The 19,619-nt window shown below is 46.5% G+C and overlaps 1 protein-coding gene across 1 annotated transcript in view; it reads right to left on the reverse strand.

Moving 5' to 3' along the window:
• Positions 1 to 19,619, reverse strand: part of LOC144154913 (E3 ubiquitin-protein ligase MARCHF6) — an 88,354-nt gene that overhangs the window by 15,029 nt on the left and 53,706 nt on the right. Inside the window, exons 15-18 of the mRNA XM_077686028.1 lie at positions 16,370 to 16,577; positions 8,382 to 8,712; positions 6,721 to 6,902; positions 6,510 to 6,644 (exon numbers count right to left, since the gene is read on the reverse strand). Coding sequence (XP_077542154.1) covers positions 6,510 to 6,644; positions 6,721 to 6,902; positions 8,382 to 8,712; positions 16,370 to 16,577 — 856 coding nt within the window. The remainder of the gene's footprint in view (positions 1 to 6,509; positions 6,645 to 6,720; positions 6,903 to 8,381; positions 8,713 to 16,369; positions 16,578 to 19,619) is intronic.

Here is a 19,619-nt window from a genome sequence, read left to right on the forward strand (position 1 = left end):
TAAGAATGTATACGAACGCCTAAGTGTTGAAATTTCAACAGATGTTAAAGGTACCCAGGTGGTCTAAATTAATCCGTAGCCCTCCAATACCGGTGCCTCATAGCCCAAATGTAGGCTCGGCACGTAAAACGTCCAATTTTTTAAAGAATTGGAACGTACACAACTAATGCATGTTGTTATTGAACTAATGCATGTTGTTAATGCAAATTCAGATCAGCTAAAAGAGCCATGGAAAGAAACATGGTACGAGTAATACTTGGGGATGGAACACAAGCATCATGGATTAAAAAAGAAGCTCATGAAAGGACATTTGCATGCAAATAGGAGAACAAGCTGATTGAGAGAAAAAAAAAAGCCTATTGAGTAATCAAAAATGTCTATCGAGAAATAGGGAGAGACGGAATACTTGGCGGCTGGATGAAATAAGGAACTTTTAGTTTGGACTGAAGGGGTAAAGAATGGATTCAGATAAAGCAGGATAGGGGCAGTTCGCAGCCTGCAGGAGAGAGACCTGTGCCCGTCAGTGTGCACCAACAGGCTGACGACGACATTGCATGCGGTTTAACACAAGGTAGACACGTTGAACTTGGTGGCATCGAGCCACGCCCTCTCTCCAGGGGCATGTGGCAGGCTACTCAGCTGGAAAATGGCTAACAGTTGTGGTGGCACTGTCAAGCATTTTTTAATTCTTGCACTACCCCATCCCCTCTGCCGCACTGCTACCAGCGGCTCGTTAAAAAAAGCACCCTCAACTGCCCTGCTGACACAGCCTGCCATTATACTGCACTCTGCAGTGCCTCAGTTGTTGTGATGCAGTGTTCAATAACAGCGAACAAAGAGGACGGTGCCAAAATTTATGACAAAGCTTTAAACCATTTGCCACGCAGAGCAAAGGAAAGTCTCCAGCGCCATTGCATACAACGCTCCTCAGACTCATACTCGGAGCATCTCACTGAAGACCAAAAACATCCAAGAGCAATCATTTTGTTGCCAGATGTGTCCACTGAAAGATGTATAAAATTCTGTAAGGTTGAAGTTTGGACTGGTATCTTGTATTCACTGGGACTACAGCTACGGCACAAAAACACAAAGACAAGAAACGGCACGGATGCAATGCTGCGTCTATGCTCTTTCTTGTGTTTCTGTGCTGTAGTCATGAAAATTCTGTGTACGAGAACAGTGGCGGTTGTGGGGGGCGCCTTGGCGCAATACCTTCTAGACCAGAGGATGTTGCTCGGCGGCTCTCACTGCTAGCTCTCTCCCCTTACCCTCCTCGCCCGCCAAACAGCCACAAGCCGCAGTACTCGGAGACGCTGGCGCCCAAGGCATGGCGCTAGTGGACACGGAGAGGGGGGCGGTGTGTGGAAGAAGCGGGCGCAAACGGAGGGACTCGGAATGGGGACTCCTGAGGGATTGGTGCTGTGTTCTGTGTGACCGGACAGTGCGGCTAAATTTCGACATGATGTGAGTAAAGAGTTCTTTGACACAACCGCAGTGTGTCCCATTCCTTGGCATGCTGTAGAGAGCAGGCCCACATGGTCCAATTAGTTTAAGATTTGGAGCAGTTTTTGGAGCACACACACACAAAAAAAAATCACTTTTGGAGTTTGGGAGCAGCCTCGATAGCATTTTGGAGCGATTTCAGAACAGAGAAATTAGCACTTCCGTGCAATATAAAGGTAAATCTACAATTTAGTAAAGTTGAGTCAATATGTTCTGCTCTAAATTGATGACAGACACAAGGCCAAAAGCTGGAGAAGCCAATGAGGCTCATACGGCTTTTTATAGAAGGCTAAAAACAAATTTTGCGCACAATTACACCAATCTTTGATAGTGCAAACAAAGTTACACTACCAGCCATAAAACAAAAACAAGGTTGCACAATCACGCACAGGATAGTGACTTTACTCATATTGTGCAGTTGTATATCACAAGTTTCAGAAAATGTAGTCTCGAAATTGCCTAGCTGCACCTTGCAAGTACATTTTCCTTACATTATACAAGCTAAATATACAAGTGCACAAACCATATTGACAGCTGGGTCTGACTGGACATTGCGATGAGATATAAAGAAAAATGACTAGGAATAAGTGAGATCAAAGTATCACGTGCAAGGTAGAAAGTGACTACATCCACACAACACTGACAAATTATGGACTCATAAGCAACCTGCACTGCTTGGAGTCAAGTCGTGGAGAATCGTTCAGGGTGCAAGCCACTGATGTTGTTTAACCACTGTTTGCACAAAGGGTGACAACCTTAATTGTTCTCATTCCTGCAGCGCTTTTTCTCAACACTACTGCTCAACTCCTCAAGCTGCGAAAGTGCAGCAGACAGGCTTCTGTTTGCTTCTGTTGGCAGCTGTTGCCCACTCTTAACCTGCTCCATGTTTTTGCCAGCTAGGGCAGATGAGACTGTCTCTTCAGTGCGTGTAAGCAACGCACGACACGATACAACTTTTCCATTCAGCTGTTGCCTCAAGTGCTACTCACTGCCAACATCACGTTCGCCCTATGTGCCCACAAGATGCAGTCCTTGCATGCCTTCCCTTCCTTTTTTCATCTCATTCGGCATCTTATGCCCTTCACTTTCTCACACTCCTCGGAAGCTCTGGTGACATGGGTACTTTAGTGGCATCTCCGTTGTGCCTCTGTAAGCATGTCCTCACCTGGCGTAGCCCATTCACACTGTCAATAGACAAGGAAGCACAGCCTTCGAGAAGATGCTTATTGTCGCTAAATCCATGCTTACAGTCGACATTCCCGTGCGGGAGAGACAAAAGCGCCTTCACATGTTTCGACAGAAGTGGCTATTTTTGCTGCCCAGCATCTGATTTTCACTGAAATATTTTAGCCTATGACTTGTCAATCCTCTCTAACTCAGTTAGTTGACTGCCGTTTGCTGGGTCACATGTAAGCATATATCATTCATCAACCAAGGATGACACCTCGTTTAGTTGAATCACATGTGGCAGCTGTGAAGCCTTGCAAGGTATCATCGCGAGCGAATTTCAGAGTCCCCATTTGCGAATCGCAGTCCATGGATTGCCACATGCTGCAGCACCTTGCTTTCGAGGGGCAGCTTTTGGAGCAAGTCTTCTGAGCAGGCTATGAAAAAATTGTACCATTATTTCAAATAATAAGTTGTTTGGAGAGTTTGGAAAGTTTTTTGAGCGTGCCTATGAAAACGTCGCCTTTGTAGTGAGCCGGTGCACCGACTGTCAGCTACAGTTAAACGAGAAAAAAGAAAACGTGGCTATGTATCAAGCTTAGTAAAGTCTATTAAATAAAGTTTAAGTAGCTCCACACAAGCGCTCATGCGACACTTCACTGACTGGTACACTAGTAGAAAAACCTAAGGCCAATTACAGACGGGAGAAGAGTCAGCAAAGTAATATAGGTACCAAGAAATTAAAGTCAACCCAAACTTTTATTGCAAAGCGTAAAACCAAGGTGCGGGAAGAACTTTTTGCGCTAGGTGAACTAGCACAGCGGTCAGCAGCACGACCACATATTTGCGATCACTTTTCTGCCAAAGGAATGCAGTCGCTAGAGACGAGATATTTGTGGGAATTTGGGGACGCTTAGTGCACGAGCGTTATTCAAGAAATAATCATCTAAGCTGCTGGGAATGCTGAAAGCTGAAACTAAATAAAAATGTAAAAGGGCTACATAATATATACCGTAATTATTCGATTCTAACGCGCCCCCAATTCTAACGCGCACCCGATTTTCCTGGCAAAAACACCGAAAAAACTTGCACCTTCAATTGTAACGCGTACGGAACTTTGTGAGCAAGAAAAACGAATGCGAGAGAAACCGGCGATTTATTTCTCGAAGTAATCTCGCTCATCTTGGTCCTCGTCGCTCTCTGCTGACCACATCTCGTCCTTGGTGCCGTCAAGCGCGTCCGCGATGCCACACTTCTGAACGAACGTTCAACCATGGGGCAATGGTTGATGGGATCGTGGCCCACGCCTCGCACGCCCATCCCGCGGGCTTCTCCAGAGGCGCACGCTTCAGCCGACCGCTCGTTTCGAACGCGTGAGAGCCGCTGCTGCCATTGCTATTATCAAGTGGCGCGCAAGTGGAACGATTTGACGATTTGTGTGAACACCGATAGAAAAGCCTCGGCTCCTATGCTTCCTGCGTCCGAAAAATTGTTGCTAAAAGCTTTGGCGCCATCTTGAGATGGCGATGGCGATGGGTGGGACGAAATTTCCGCTGTTTCGGCAGTTTCGGTTTCGTATCCGATTCTAATGCGCATGCGATTTTTCGACCTATTTTTCCGGAAAAAAAGTGCGCGTTAGAATCGAGTAAGTACGGTACTTTATATTTCCTTCCCCTACAGCCCTGTGCTAATGGCCAAGTGGTCAGGAGTATTAGGTGCATTGTTTTGCAATTCGCAGGTTTGAATCCTCGTCAGCATGTTGCTTTTTTTTTTAAGTTGATTTTTTTGTTTTGGGATAATGTTTTCTATACTGAATTCACCATTTTGCAGTGAAACCTCCATTTCTCCACAAGCAAGTTCGCAGAATGCATGCGGACTGACACTGATGCGCTGGCGAGCTCTCGTTGGCATGGTGTTGACATTAGCTCCGACTGCTTGCAGGTACAGTGCCGAATCAGCCGACTCTCGGCCTGGTGCGAACACACCTATTACAACACAGGCATGAACCCGGCAAGCTCCTAAGGTGGATACAGAGTGCCTCGCATTTGAGCGTTGCCGGTGGCGCGGAGAGCGTTCATCCACTGCGCACGCCTCAGTTGCGATTGTTACGGATCTAAGCCGTGCTGGCAAGGCTTATCTGATGCATTTTACAGCCTACAACATGGCAGGAGCATGGTATGCCGATTTCTAAGATATCTAGAATGCCTGGCAAACGATAACATCGGATGCCATGCATGCTGTTTCAGAGAACTGAAACAGCATGTTCAGAACTAGTTCAGAAAATTAGTTTGAATTCTAATCTTGGACATCATCCACTCACATCGCACTCAAATGCTGAACCTCGAAATGCTGAACCACTGTTGTTAGCTGTTGCGGCCGCTGCAGACGGCGCATAACATTTTTTCTTCTTTCAGGCTTTATAAATTAAATACTGCTTTATCAACTGGACTGACTATTTAATCCAGAAATTATCCCAGACCACTGGTCTTATGCACCATTATTGTTGTTAGATGCGACTGCATCTCATTCACTCGCCTTGTCCCTTCATCCGGCGTCGGCGTTGTTGTCGGCGTCCGCCCCTCCCCCATCTCCTCGCTGCGCCAGCTGCGCTCTTCGCCGCTCGCCCCCTCTCCTCTCCGATAGCGAACACTCTCTCGCAAGGGGCATTGGACTGGATTTGAATGAATTGGCTTGGATTGGATTGGATTAAAATGGATTGTGTTGCGTCATAGCCGCGGCAGACGCACTGGCGCCGGCGCATCCCCTCACCGTTATGCGCGCTATAAAACGCGATGCCTGCGCCGCTCCGCTCCATCGTTCCAGCGCCGTTCCTCCGCTGTCCAACACTGCAACGTGAACCCCCTATGCGTCGCATCTACACAGGGGTTCCCACGAGGGGAGGTGGGAGATTTTCTTTTCCAATTTCAGTTAGCTTTCTACTTTCCGCAGTATTTTTAGCTCTATGCTTAACTACGGTGTACTAATCTGGGCTACCACAACTCGGGAAAATGTACGGAAAATAAGTTTTAAAAAAATGAGCTATTCGCCTAGTCAGCAAGGTTCTGTATCTTTCTCCTAGAATAGAATCAAATCAAAATCAAATCAAATAAACGAAAAGTGTGTTTATTTGAGCTAGTCTATGCAATTCAAACAAAAACAAGTTTGACAAATTCACTTCAGTGTCCCTTTAAATTGGGGATTTCATGCACCGAAGCCACACCTTCGCTATGAGATGTGCTGTAGTGGAGGTCTCTGGATTAATTTTGACCACCTGGAAGGCGTTTTCATTTTTCACCTCCATCAGAAAAAATGGCCGCTGTGGCCAGGCCCAGGCCAAGCCCTTGGGCTCAGTAGCAGCCTTAGCCCCTGAGCCACCATGGTGTGAATTTTGTCAGCTTGCTGTCTTCTAGCAACCTTCAGGTACAACCAGTATTACACCATTTATTCGTAGCATGCGCCTACAAGGACACCTCTATTTGTAGATACCACGTAAACAAGAACTTCTGTGACCCTGCTGCTCTGAGTACTGGTGGCTGTTTCTGGTTTGTTGTAGTAACTACTGACAATTGTAGCATTTTTTACTTGTGCCCCCTTGAGATCTGAGTAACCTTGTTCAGCCCCAACATTGTATCGTTTGCATTATCAGAATGCACTCCCTGTATTGTATGTTCCTGAGCCATATTTTTGCTTTCTGTTCCTTAAACGACTTCTTCTGTGCACCACGGTGACTGCAGGGTTTCCCTTAAGGGGTCTCAATGCAGGGCGCCCTCGTCTCGACTCCAACCTCAGGTGCCCTTCGGTGCCAGAGTGGCCTGCCCAGACTGCCAGCAGACACTCACGTGCCAGAGGTAGAAGAGTGGCGTGGCGTTGAGGGGCACTCGGAGCGGGATGATGACCACCAGGTCGAAGAGCAGCCCCATCAGGAGGGGGATCAGGCCCAGCAGCAGGCTCATGGCCACCAGGGACTTGACCGACTGCGCACGCACGTGCACACACACAGGGCGTCACTACCCGGGAGGAGAGCCCAGGGGCGGTGGCGACTGGACTCACGATGAGCATCCACGAGTGGAGCTTGCTGAGGATGGTGTTCCAGCCCCGGGGCAGCCAGCTGCACAGCAGGGTGAGGCAGCGCAGGGCCAGCCAGCACGAGTACAGGCCACACGCTGCCGTGTAGAACTCGTGCACACGGCCGCCGGGCATCAGCACCATCATCACCAGCCGGCCCATGCTCACTGAAAACGCCAAGGGAGATATGTGGCTCACCTCTTGACGCACCACCGTACAAGCAATCGCCTTTTTTTTTTTTTTTTAAGTTTCACTTTGGAGCTTTCAAGCCACCAGTTTGTGCTGAACTTGAGTTGCAGACTGATGATGAAGCACAAAGTTGAGAGAAACACAAAGTTCGGGAGATCCCCTCCGGCCCATTTTCATGCACTTTGTAGTTCTTCCTAGCACGAGGGAGCAAATTTGCCTTAGTTGTGACATCTGTGTGCCTGAGGTGTTACAACTACAGGCATGTAACACCATATATTCAGCTCTTAGTTGATTCATAAATTTCGATACTGTGAAACTTGTCTTGCCTGACATATAAAGGGCCCTCAAGATCAGTGAGAACAAATACGTGCCTCTTCAAAACTTGACCATTTTTGCAACTTTTGTGAAATGGGGAAGGAGCGATGACATAACTACCACAAATCTGACACGATAACCCTGGACAATTAACACAAGGTGTGCATGGTGTGAAGTTCTTTTATTGCATATAACTTCGGCATTTCTTGGTTTCTCACCGAAAAGTTCTTCACCCCAGTATTTTTACTACATTTTCTGCCATTTCTGGGTGGGTTACCTATCTCCGTGTTTTCAGCATGTTCATAGTAATCAAAATTGACACCATTCTTTCATTAAGACTCGATGCGAGCTCAAGTGCATATTTGACAGATTGCACATTAAAATTAAAGCATGAAATTTGCTGAACTCAGCAAATTTATAAAATTGTATCGTGAAAAAGCTCAACACTAACATCAACAGTTTTAACTTCAACACAAAAACTGAAGCAAACCCAAGCTACGAGTGCTACCCTGGCAAAACGTAAAATTCGTCTATAGACCATGCACAGCCTGCAGTGATCATTCCATTCTTGCTCATGAGCAGTGTACTCTGCCTTTTTTCACTACGATGCCAGTGTACATACAGAAGTCTGTCATGAGGATGATGATGGTCGGTGTTTAATGGCGAAAGGCCAACACGGCAAAGAGCAGCCAGTAACGATTTCATACTCACAACACCATCTTCCTTACTGTCCAGATATGGGATAATGATGTTAGATTCTTGCCGACTTTGTTGCAACTAGTAAGTTCACATTTAGTGGCCCCCTTTCCTGACACCAATATTTAAAAAAAAAAAATTCACACGCAAAGCAGACGCACTATATCTGCACAACTTTTTAATCACGACCAGTTTCTATTTTTATTTTCTTCACACCACACACTTACTCCTATAAATCATGCAAGAAATAAACAACACGAGACAAGTATGTAATGCATGCACTATTCTGTAGGGTGTCCCCTCGACATTTTTTCGCTACGGGACCTCTTGCCTTAATACAAACGGCCCACTTTGCACCCAAAGCTTGAATTTGTGAAAGCATAGCTTTTCCCTATGGAAAGCCAATGCACAGCCTTCACAAAGGGTGCACCAGCGCTCCTTCTCACCTGGGATGGTGAGCATGGCAAAGCTCAGCCCGGTCAAGCTGAGCGCAATGCAACACAGGAGGGCAGCAAGGCGCAGCGGGAACCAGCGTGGCCGCTGGTATGCCTGGAAGCCTGAGGGGCCGGCGCCCTGGAGCAGCGCCTGGTGGGCAGCCCCCAGTACCACGGGGGCAGCGCCTGCGCCTTCCTCCTCCTCCTCGTCTTCCTCCTCCTCATCTTCCTCCTCTTCCTCCACCTCCTCATCGTCGTCCTCTTCCTCCTCGTCCACCTCGTGCATGGCCCCCATCGCCGGTGAGCCATCTTCCGCAGCTTCCCCGCCAGCAGCCGCCCCATCCTGCGACAACAATGGCTCGAGTGAGGCCCCCAGTATTGGTGGCAGACGAGTGAGCATTGAATTTGCTATGACAAGTGCCGCAAGCGTAATAAAGTGCATGTTCTAGTCCCAGTCCAATGCTATTTTTTATTCGGCCTACATTCGAGGTAAGTTTTTTTTATTTTCCGACCTTCCGAATTTTAGGGGTCAGCCTAGAATCGAGGCTGGCATAGATTTGAGTGAATCTGGTAAATATGACACTAAAAGGAAGTTTTGAACAAAGTCTTGGGATGAGCTGCAGTACCTTTTCACTACCCATGTAATATATTTATAACTGGACCAACAACATACTAAACAAGGCCCACAAAAAGCAAGTTCATGAGCGGGCAAAAACTGGGAAGTGCCTTGAAATAAGCCAACAAACCTTTCTTAAAAAAAAAAAAAAGACATCTGACTGCATAAACATTGTATTTCCATAGTACGTACACGCATTGTGGATAACAGCAAATTACTGCTTCGGCTTTTTGTTACCTGCTCATTTGCCGGCAAGAACACTCACGATTATGCTCACATGCTGAGTGGCCCGAAGTTGACTCGCATGGAAGTTCCTAGCTTTCATGCTGGTTTTCAGCAGCTCAGCGAAGGTTTCGCAATTTTCATGCTCTTTGGCATGGGGAATGGGACTATATGAAATATAAAAGTGTAATTGGTGCAGCTGTCCCACTTTTGCTATGTTTACTACTCACAATTATCTACTGAACAATTAGGTACTGACTACAGTGACGGGGCCCGTCGCTTTAAAATCTGCACTACAGTGACGGGGCCCCGTCACTTTAAAAGAATCACTATGGTGACGGGGCCCTCTCAATATAACAAAATCAAAACCAGCCGATTAGCCGCCGTTTCTCGTTCTGGGATTTGGTGTTGTGGTTCTGCCACTGACTACGGACGTTGTAGTCCGTGGTTCGATTCGCGCACCGGATTTGTTTGTTTGTTTGTTTGTTTGTTTGTTTGTGTTTGTGTGTGTGTGTGTGTGTGTGTGTGTGTGTGTGTGTGTGTGTGTGTGTGTGTGTGTGTGTGTGTGTGTGTGTGTGTGTGTGTGTGTGTGTGTGTGTGTGTGTGTGTGTGTGTGTGTGTGTGTGTGTGTGTGTGTGTGTGTGTGTGTGTGTGTGTGTGTGTGTGTGTGTGTGTGTGTGTGTGTGTGTGTGTGTGTGTGTGTGTGTGTGTGTGTGTGTGTGTGTGTGTGTGTGTGTGTGTGTGTGTGTGTGTGTGTGTGTGTGTGTGTGTGTGTGTGTGTGTGTGTGTGTGTGTGTGTGTGTGTGTGTGTGTGTGTGTGTGTGTGTGTGTGTGTGTGTGTGTGTGTGTGTGTGTGTGTGTGTGTGTGTGTGTGTGTGTGTGTGTGTGTGTGTGTGTGTGTGTGTGTGTGTGTGTGTGTGTGTGTGTGTGTGTGTGTGTGTGTGTGTGTGTGTGTGTGTGTGTGTGTGTGTGTGTGTGTGTGTGTGTGTGTGTGTGTGTGTGTGTGTGTGTGTGTGTGTGTGTGTGTGTGTGTGTGTGTGTGTGTGTGTGTGTGTGTGTGTGTGTGTGTGTGTGTGTGTGTGTGTGTGTGTGTGTGTGTGTGTGTGTGTGTGTGTGTGTGTGTGTGTGTGTGTGTGTGTGTGTGTGTGTGTGTGTGTGTGCGTGTGCGCGTGTGTGTGGTTAGCGTTTGCAACAGCAAAAAAATTCACACGGTGAGAACAGTCGGTCTTGGTTTTTTACTCAAGCGGCCGAACCGCTCCCGCTCACTGGAGCCAAGGCCGACGTAGCCATCGCCAGTTACGCCCGATCTCCTGTAATTATTACTAGTGATTAATAATTAACAGTGACTCTGGCTAGTCAGTGAGCGGAAGCGGTTTGGCCGGTTAGATAAAAATCAAGACCGACTGCTCTCGCTGAAATATTGCGAAGCGGGCGTCGGGTGATGGCTCGGAGATCCGTAATTATTAATAATGATTAATAAATATGAGTGATTCTGGCTAGTCAGTGAGTGGTAGCAGTTTGGCCGGTTGGGTAAAAATCAAGAGAGACTGCTCTCAACGCGAGTTGTGTTTCCCCTGGATGGAACTTTAGTGACAGCTGCCGTTCCGTCTGGACGGAACGCTAGGCACAGCCTTTCCATAAACAAGCGCCAGGCAGCTCGTGCGCCAGGCAGCTCGTGCGAACGACTGACTGGCAAAACACGTGTAGTGCATGAACAGATGAGGGGGCCCCGTCACTATAGTGATTCTTTTAAGGGGGGACGCGGCTTTCAACTTCGGAAAAATGACCAAAACATCGTTTTTTTGAAACCCACATATTCGGCTTCTATGTTTCCTATTCTGTGCGCCTGCAAAGTTTTTACGCTGAAAAACGTCGCAAAGTGGCATAAAAAAATACTTTTGTCAGGCGCGGTGACAAACTATCAGCGCAAAAGGGCGAAAAAACGGCAATTTTCGGAGCGCTCTATCTCCGCAACGGTGCCACCGGGCGCGGCCATTTTGATATGGTTAGATCGGCCGAGCGATCGTCTTTCCGGTTCCGCTCGTCTCTTGTATCTTCGTTCATTCACAAACGCACAAACGGCAGAAAAGAAACGACGCACAAACGAAACTAGAAATAGATGCTGAAGCGCTATTGGTCCTCCGGTCGGGGCGAAGAACAGTGACCCTCCTGATTGGATGTCGCGGGCGCAACGCAAGATGGCGGCCGCCTGAGCTGCGTAGCGAGCGGATGGAGTTCATTTTCGCCGCTTCGCTCGGCCGAGTTTCTGTTCAATCTGTGGTATTCAACACGCACGTTATCGCGATGGGAATGCCAGATATAACGAGCCAGATTACGGGAAGTTGTGTGGCTCGAAAGGCGGAGGTCATCGAACGCTTCGTGGTGCGCGTGACTCTACCGTCGCCAGACCTTGGTGGGTGACGCGGTGTGCGCGCTTGCGATAGCGGTTCGTGAAGTGAACTTTTAGTCGGATTTGCGATGTTTACACGCTTAGTTATTGCTGTGTTTTGACTGTGGGCTCGCTAGCCTTGAGAAAGAAACGGTCGACGCGTCAAACGCTGCGGCGCGCACGGCATAGCCGACGCGCATTGGAGCATCACATGACTGGGCAACCGGTTACGATTGAATGCCAGTAGTTGTAATTAATGCCTGCGACGTTAGATTTAATCTTAAAAGCGACCTGACAAGCCATATCAGGGATAATCAAAGTACGATATGTCGCGGTAAGCGTGCGCTGCGATGCGCGCGAGCCATATCGCCTTTCTTGTGCTACGTTTTTTTTTTTTTTTTCCTGTGCACTTGTAATTTTCATGCAAACAGGTTTGAGTTAGTAATATAGGAATAAAATATGCTCTCTGCGTTAAAAATGTACGTTACTGTGGCAGCATTTAACAGTGATTTTTTTAGGGAAATTATTGATACCATTGCTTAGGGCATACTGGCTGTGCTGCGAGAAATATTAGATGCCTTGAATGTCAAAAGTAGTAAAAAAATATGCTCTTGCATTGAAGTTGGGAGTTATGCAGAATACTCTACCAAGCTTCAAAGTAGCTCATTTTCATCCTTGTGGTATGCAAACTTTTGGCAATGAACACCTGCACATATGAGTACTAAGTTGCTGTGCCAGGCAAGATAAAACAAAAAAAAAGCCAGAAATGTTCAAAATTAAGTAAAAAAAATGCTTAACTTGTTGCCATGGTGACAACACTGCAAAAGGAGGTTGTCCACTGCGATACAGCCAACCAGCTAACCTACTTTGCATTGAAAGCCCATTGAAACCCATCTTCCCCTCCGTTTGGTTTGCAAAGGGGGTATGTACTCTTCACGGAGGAGCTGAAAATGATGTTTTCTGGAAAGAGAAAGGCTGTAAAAGGCACTCCAATTTCAAGGCAAGGCCTTCCAGAAGCCCCATGTTCAAAAGGACATGAAAGGCTGCAACCGTGGCAACTTTTGATAAGTGAAACCTATGTTGCAACTTCGGAAGCCGTTTTCTCAAAACAGTTTTTTTTGCCACCTGTGTCGCTTGTACCAGGGATTTCTTCGTGACCACTGGGTCTATTTTGATTCCGTTTCTTGCATTACATTCCTTGATGAACAGTTCAGGTCGTGACACTTTTGGTTTTCCAGATTTGTTTTTTGTGACTTTTTTATTCAAATAGTCGTTCACAGTCGACATGCCTGTTGCACATTAACCTCTAAAAAAATGAAAACTAAAAAATATTGTTTTGTAAAAAAAAAATTGTAAAACTGTCACGACCTCGCCCATTCATTTGGGAATGCAAAGCACTTCGAACAAGTTTTCTATCGTGTTTTATAAGTCGCTCAAGCTCGGTACAAGCGGAACAGAAAGAAAATTTAATAAATAAAAAAGTTATCAAAATATTATCTTGAAATTTTTATGGTGTTATCACAGAAGCATTTCCAGTTGCTGTGCCAATTTTCATCAAAATCCACTCAGAAATAAAAAAGTTGATTTTGAAAGCCACGTCCCCCCTTAAAGTGACGGGGCCCCGTCACTGTAGTGCAGATTTTAAAGCGACGGGCCCCGTCACTGTAGTCAGTACCGAACAATTAACTCCTTCGTTACCGTGGAACGCTAGGCACAGCCTTTCCATAAACAAGCGCCAGGCAGCTCGTGCGCCAGGCAGCTCGTGCGAACGACTGACTGGCAAAACACGTGTAGTGCATGAACAGATGAGGGGGCCCCGTCACTATAGTGATTCTTTTAAAGTGACGGGGCCCCGTCACTGTAGTGCAGATTTTAAAGCGACGGGCCCCGTCACTGTAGTCAGTACCGAACAATTAACTCCTTCGTTACCGTGGAACGCTAGGCACAGCCTTTCCATAAACAAGCGCCAGGCAGCTCGTGCGCCAGGCAGCTCGTGCGAACGACTGACTGGCAAAACACGTGTAGTGCATGAACAGATGAGGGGGCCCCGTCACTATAGTGATTCTTTTAAAGTGACGGGGCCCCGTCACTGTAGTGCAGATTTTACAGCGACGGGCCCCGTCACTGTAGTCAGTACCGAACAATTAACTCCTTCGTTACCGTGGGAAATTGACCAGTTATGAGGGAACACGACCGGGGTAACTGGAGATTAATGGGAGAGACCTTTACCCTGCAGTGGGTGTAAATAGGCTGGTGATGATGATGAACAAAACATTTTTTCTGTGCTATACTTATTGCTTAGGCACACATTGCAGTGGCATAAAATGCAGATGATTCCAAGCGCTTTCTAACGACACCAGTTTTAATAATGTTCTCAGAAATAATTATTGCGAAAAAAATTATCGAATTCGAAATTTTTGTCCAGGCATCGAAGAAAATAAAAAAAAAGTAAGTTGTGTATAATAAACCACCAGTAGTAGGAAAAATTTAGAATATACATTTTGTAGGTAAACATTTCAAAAACCCATCCTAGAAAAAAAAATTTAGTTGCATGGTACAGTTTGTCAGATAAAAAGGAACTCTTAGCTTGCATCGTGCCCCTGCCTTGTGGTGAAGCCCAACCACTGTTTCAAATTTTGCTATTTTGGATGGTTCTCTAGAAGAAATCTAGCGGTTTGACATTATTAAAGGCCCCAATTAGCCTCCACGGGATGTAAAAACACCTTGTCAGTGATCGTGACCAGCACAATATTGAAGGCAAGCAAGCGTTGCAAGGAAATCTGCTTGGAGTTGAAAACCAAACTCTTCGGTGGATGCTTGTTGACGTTCTGATGATCACTTATCAGTCAGAACTTTCATTTGCGGTTTATTATCATGTTCCGACTCGCTATGGTAGCCCTGCCTGCAGGAATAGGGTACGATGCGCTAGAATCGTGCGCAGCAAGCTTTCACCAAGCTGCCGTCGTGCTATGAAGAGAGTTCAGCACTACGAGCCTACTACATTGCAGCGCCACCTAACAATTTCGAAAAGAAACAAATAGAGACTTTGTCAGAACAGGCAGTTGGAGACTTTGTCAGAATAGGCAGTTCTACTAAGCAGCGACACTAGAACTCCGGAAATACCCTCCTATGAAACCGAAACTGGCCGATGAACAGATGCCGGTGTTCAAGGCCAATTGGAAGCGTTCTCCTCGTCTGAACTGATACCCGACGACTTGGTGTTATCTTTTGACTTTCAGCGGAAGCTGTTATCGCAGAAGTAAGACATACATAAAGTGGAAGCACGAGCGGCATGCTTAATTTGGGGAACAGTAGCGGGTAACGGAGACGCCATGGCAAATGAGCTTGTAGTTGGGTTGATTGATTGATTGATTGTAGGGTTTAACGCGCCGACGCAACGCAGGCGATGAGGCGCGCCGTAGTGGAGGGCTCCGGATTAATTTTGACCACCTGGGGATCTTTATCGTGCGCCGAAATCTCGTACACACGGGCGTTTTTGCTTTTCGCCTCCATCAGAAAAGCGGCCGCCGCGGCCGGGAATCGAACCCGCGATTGTAGTTGGGTAACTGCGTAGTAGTGCCAAATATAAATTTCGCAACACAAAAACGAAACTGCAACTGCTGGAAACTGGCTGAAAATGCCAAGCACACTTGCTAGACATGCGGGGGACCATCAGAAATAAGCTTTGGCAGAATAAAGCTCTCCGAACCAAAATTACCAGTGAATAGCTGGTGTCATTTTCAAGTAATTATCACCTCTCAACGCTGTCAGATTACAAAGCTGACAACATTATTTGGTACTTGACTTGCCAGGAGTTTTTTGACAAAAAAATATAGTAATAGTAATGCAGCCTAACCACGATCTGCATCCTTATTTGTCAAGTGCAGCAGCCAAGCCCCCTTCCTCAAAAACACACCCACATCAGCTCGCAAAAAATACCGTCAAAAGACTCAGTGTCGCTGGAGCAGGAAAATTTAAACTGATTCTAAAAGTGCAGTGCCTAGACTAACCACTGGCCGCATTAGGTGCACGAGAAACGACTACAACATGTCGAAATAGGCAATATAAATCATCAATCACCGGTGATCGATTTGAATAGGCGTGGTAACTAAAGAGTTGAGCAAAGTATGTTACACACATGCACATTCATGTCTTTTTCAGCTTCCGTGTGCATGACACATGCACAGGTTTGCTGCTGTAAATTTTCAGCTTCCATGAAGACTCTATGAACAAAGTAAACAACAAATGTTCTTGCACTACAAAAAGGTGTGATCTCTCTCACACACACGCACACCTCCAGCAAGGAGGTGCCGCACAGCACAAAAACCAACTGCACTGCAGCTCGTGTTTTGTGTCATTTGTGCATTCAATATTTGCAGTTGCGAGAGGATGGCGAAAAAGGAGGGGTGCAGGAACAAGCTGTTCAAAGATAGCAAAATGGAACTGCTTGGTAGTGGGAGACACCACACATTGAGATGTGAGAATAGCCATTTTTCTATGATTTCAGTCAATCTTTCTGCCACCCATGCAGACTAAAATATTTTTGGACAGGCACTTACAAAATGTTAGTATTAGAACAATTCCATAATAAGTCTTCTTCAAAAAATATCGTCCAATGCAATTTTAGTGGTTGAAAGGCAGTTACCCCTGTTACAAGTTCTCTATTGGGAATCAGTGGAGGAAGTGTGGCTTTTCCAGCACACCGACATCGTCCCTGTATGACAAGTACGTCGAACAGTGGCCCAGCAGCTCGATTGCCAAGGTAGACGCTACCTGATCAGCGCCTGGCTGGCCGCCGTCTGTGGGCCCGGTGCCGTCCCCCAGCAGGTAGGAGCGCAGGTCGAGCAGGCAGGCCACAGCCAGGCACCAGGCACGCACCAGGGCCTTGAGCCACTGCTTCATGTGGCCCTGCTCCAGCAGCGTGGGCAGCACCACCTGCAGCAGGATCAGCTCCAGCGAGATCTCCTGCGAGGGGCTCTCGCTGGAAGGGGAGACAGCGCCTTCGTAAAGCACCACTCGGGGACCAAACACTGAACGGAGGCAAAATCTTGCGAATGCAGGCGTGCTGCTTCAACAGTAAATTGAAACCAATAAAAAAGACTGCTGGTAATGATGGTCAAAAGGAAATTCAGCGTTCACAACTTGTGTCAATTTTCAGGGCTCAGCGAAGGCAAAATGAGACCTAAAACGAGATTACCCAGTTTTTTGACAGCACCAGCTCTGCGTGGGGGACCCATGCGAGACGGCCCTGTCCACACTAAGCATTCAACAGCGGTACACTGGAAGTGGCACCACGGCAGCGACACTGCTCCAGACTTTCCCACTCGGTCCCTTCCCTGTGTCATGTGGCAGGAGCGCAAGGGCCAGCTGTGGTGCATGCTATTGGTAGGTGCACCCGGCACACTCCACGGCAACGAGCCAGCAGCTTTAACACTGGCACCAGTTGCCTGTGCACTGGCGCACAGTTGCTCTAATCACATCGAGTGACAGTGAGTGATGTGCACTTATTCTGACATCACACTCATTAAATGATGCATTTTGAAAAATAGCATTCTCAATGCATTTGACAGGGGGAAAAAAAATAAACCACTGCATAAGCGAAGCATGGATGCCTTGCTTGTCGTGGGTATGGGGCGTTTGCAAAAGGTTCGTACCCCAGACAAAGGGAAATTTAGAGAAGATAACACACTGGCACTGGTTCATCCCGTAAGATTACCTTCCCAATATCATCCTCACAACTTTTTTTTCATTAAAAGTTGCTGCTCTACTCAGCCACTATGTAAATGTGAAAACAAGCTGGGCCACAATGCTCCAGTCGCACGTGTTTCTAAAGTTCGACCTTATCCACCCGACTGACAAGCACTACCAGTAATATCTGCAAAGCGACTTTTGGCCGATTAAATAGACTCACAAGCTCTGCTGGTCCAACCCACTTTTTTTACCCCTCTGCCTGTGCAGTTTTCCTGTGCAAACTGGCACACGGAGTGTCAACTAGCTACAGCAGTGGCACTATTTCAGACAGCACTTGGTGTTACACCATGTGCAACATGCTTGCTGGCAGTGACAGCTGTTTTCTGAACAGAAAACAAAACAACATCATGCCCATAAGTATAAGATTTCGGCACACGTTTAGGGTCCCCAGGTGATATAAATTAATCCATAGCCCTCTACAACAGCCTGCCTCAAAGCTCAAGTAAGACTTCAGCGCACAAAACCTCGAATTCCCTCGAGCCTTTCTTTCACAGCGTATTTGTGAAAAAGCAAACGTTCACCTCGAAATTCTTTGCTGGGAGACAATGCACACACATCTGTTCCACTCTGAGGCTCTGAGCAGCATGGCTTTCACTCTTTCCTGCTCCTCCCCTTTACTCTTTGTGCCCCAGCAATGCATGTGACATTACTTATGTATTCGTCAACAGTCGCAAGCACAGAGTAAGATAAAGAGAAGCACCAACTGTGGCCCAGAAAAAATCATTTCCGTAGGCCCATAATGTTTCTGCGCCACCGGGCACCCAACTCTTACTTTGCTCTCTTCCTCTTTCACACCCCTCTTGTCGTTGTGCCTTTGTACATTGGTCTCCCCCTTTTTCGCTCTCCCCAGCGGCTTTCCTTTCGCCGTGACATGTCTTCCAACATGTCAAACTGTGTGCGCTATCACGGGATACGTGCGGCATCTAAATCACAGCGTGCAGCTGCAATGAGTGGTGGGCTAATTGCACACTGCGACATATGTGAACAACGGTTCTTCTCTATCAGGGAGTGTTTAGTCAGGAATAATCAAGGCGAGCTGAAAAATATCGATCTAACCCAGCAGATCTAAGATGCAGTTGTACAACGACGATCTCGGAAAAACTAAACAAGAAATGAGCTAGAGTAATACTGCACACTGCAACATGCACTCTAGCCTGATTCTGCTTACGGTAAAACGATGCAGCGTAAAAATCGCCCTTTTTTTGCACGCCCGCTACCCTGCCAATGCTTCACGATTATATGCTTCTTCTACACACAAGCAATGTTTACGAGGGTCGTCTGTAGTCTCCATAGGCGTACGGCAATGATGCATACATTTTCCCACAAGAAATTTACGGCTGTTGCCTTGCAATGAATACGGAAAGGCGCTGTCAGCATGACCAAAGTATTTAGAACGCTACCTTTGTATTAACCCCCGCCGTAACTTAGGGCCCAATGTTAAAGGTCACTGTGTGGTTCTGTAATATCGTCGATGCCGCCAGCAGATAACGGCAGTTGCATTGCTATGTATTCTGATGACCTGGTTTGTGAAAATAAAGTTGTTACCCACCACGGTGGTTCAGTGGCTAAGGCGTGCTGCTGAGCCCAAGGACATGGGTTTGATTCCCGGCCGCATCCAGAGCCCTCCACTATGGCGCGCCTTATCGCCTGAGTTGCATCGGCGTGTTACACCTCATATACGAAAATAAAGTTGTTCTACAATAAAGAGCCAAGCCGGATAATGACCTATATGCTGTCATAAGAAGTTCTTGTGAATATTTCAAGATTAAATTTAATTTAAATAAATTTAATTTAAATTAAATCAGTAACATGTGCTGAAATCCACACCTGTTGCTATCTTATTAACTCTTTCTGGACCGCCCGGAAAAGTGATGAAAAAGTGAGGTCTCGCTACAAATTTTTTATTACGTAAAGCAAAGGCACCATCCTACCTTAGCATATACCAAAATGCAGCTAATTATATGTTCTTTGACATACAATACCAAGTTTTACTTCAACACTGACGATAGAACCATGAAAAAATCTTAAAGAAAGAACTTTGTAAAAAAACTACAGAAAAAGATAGAAAAAAGCGTAAATATAACAATATTCAAAAAGAATAAAATTATTTCAGGATATACAAAATCTAACACAATGCTTTGTTTCTTCATCGCGAAAGTTTGATGCGGCTAGGTGTAACTGGTTTTTTGTTTTGTGCGTGATCTCTTTGGCACTAGGGCCATGGCTACGTCGTCGCCCAGGTACACGCCGGGCTTTCGTCTCGGCGAAAACT

The sequence above is a fragment of the Haemaphysalis longicornis genome, unplaced genomic scaffold, assembly GCF_048455015.1.
Source record: "Haemaphysalis longicornis isolate Haplotype H1 unplaced genomic scaffold, Haemaphysalis longicornis Haplotype H1 scaffold_1, whole genome shotgun sequence".
Classification (NCBI taxonomy): Eukaryota; Metazoa; Arthropoda; class Arachnida; order Ixodida; family Ixodidae; genus Haemaphysalis; species Haemaphysalis longicornis.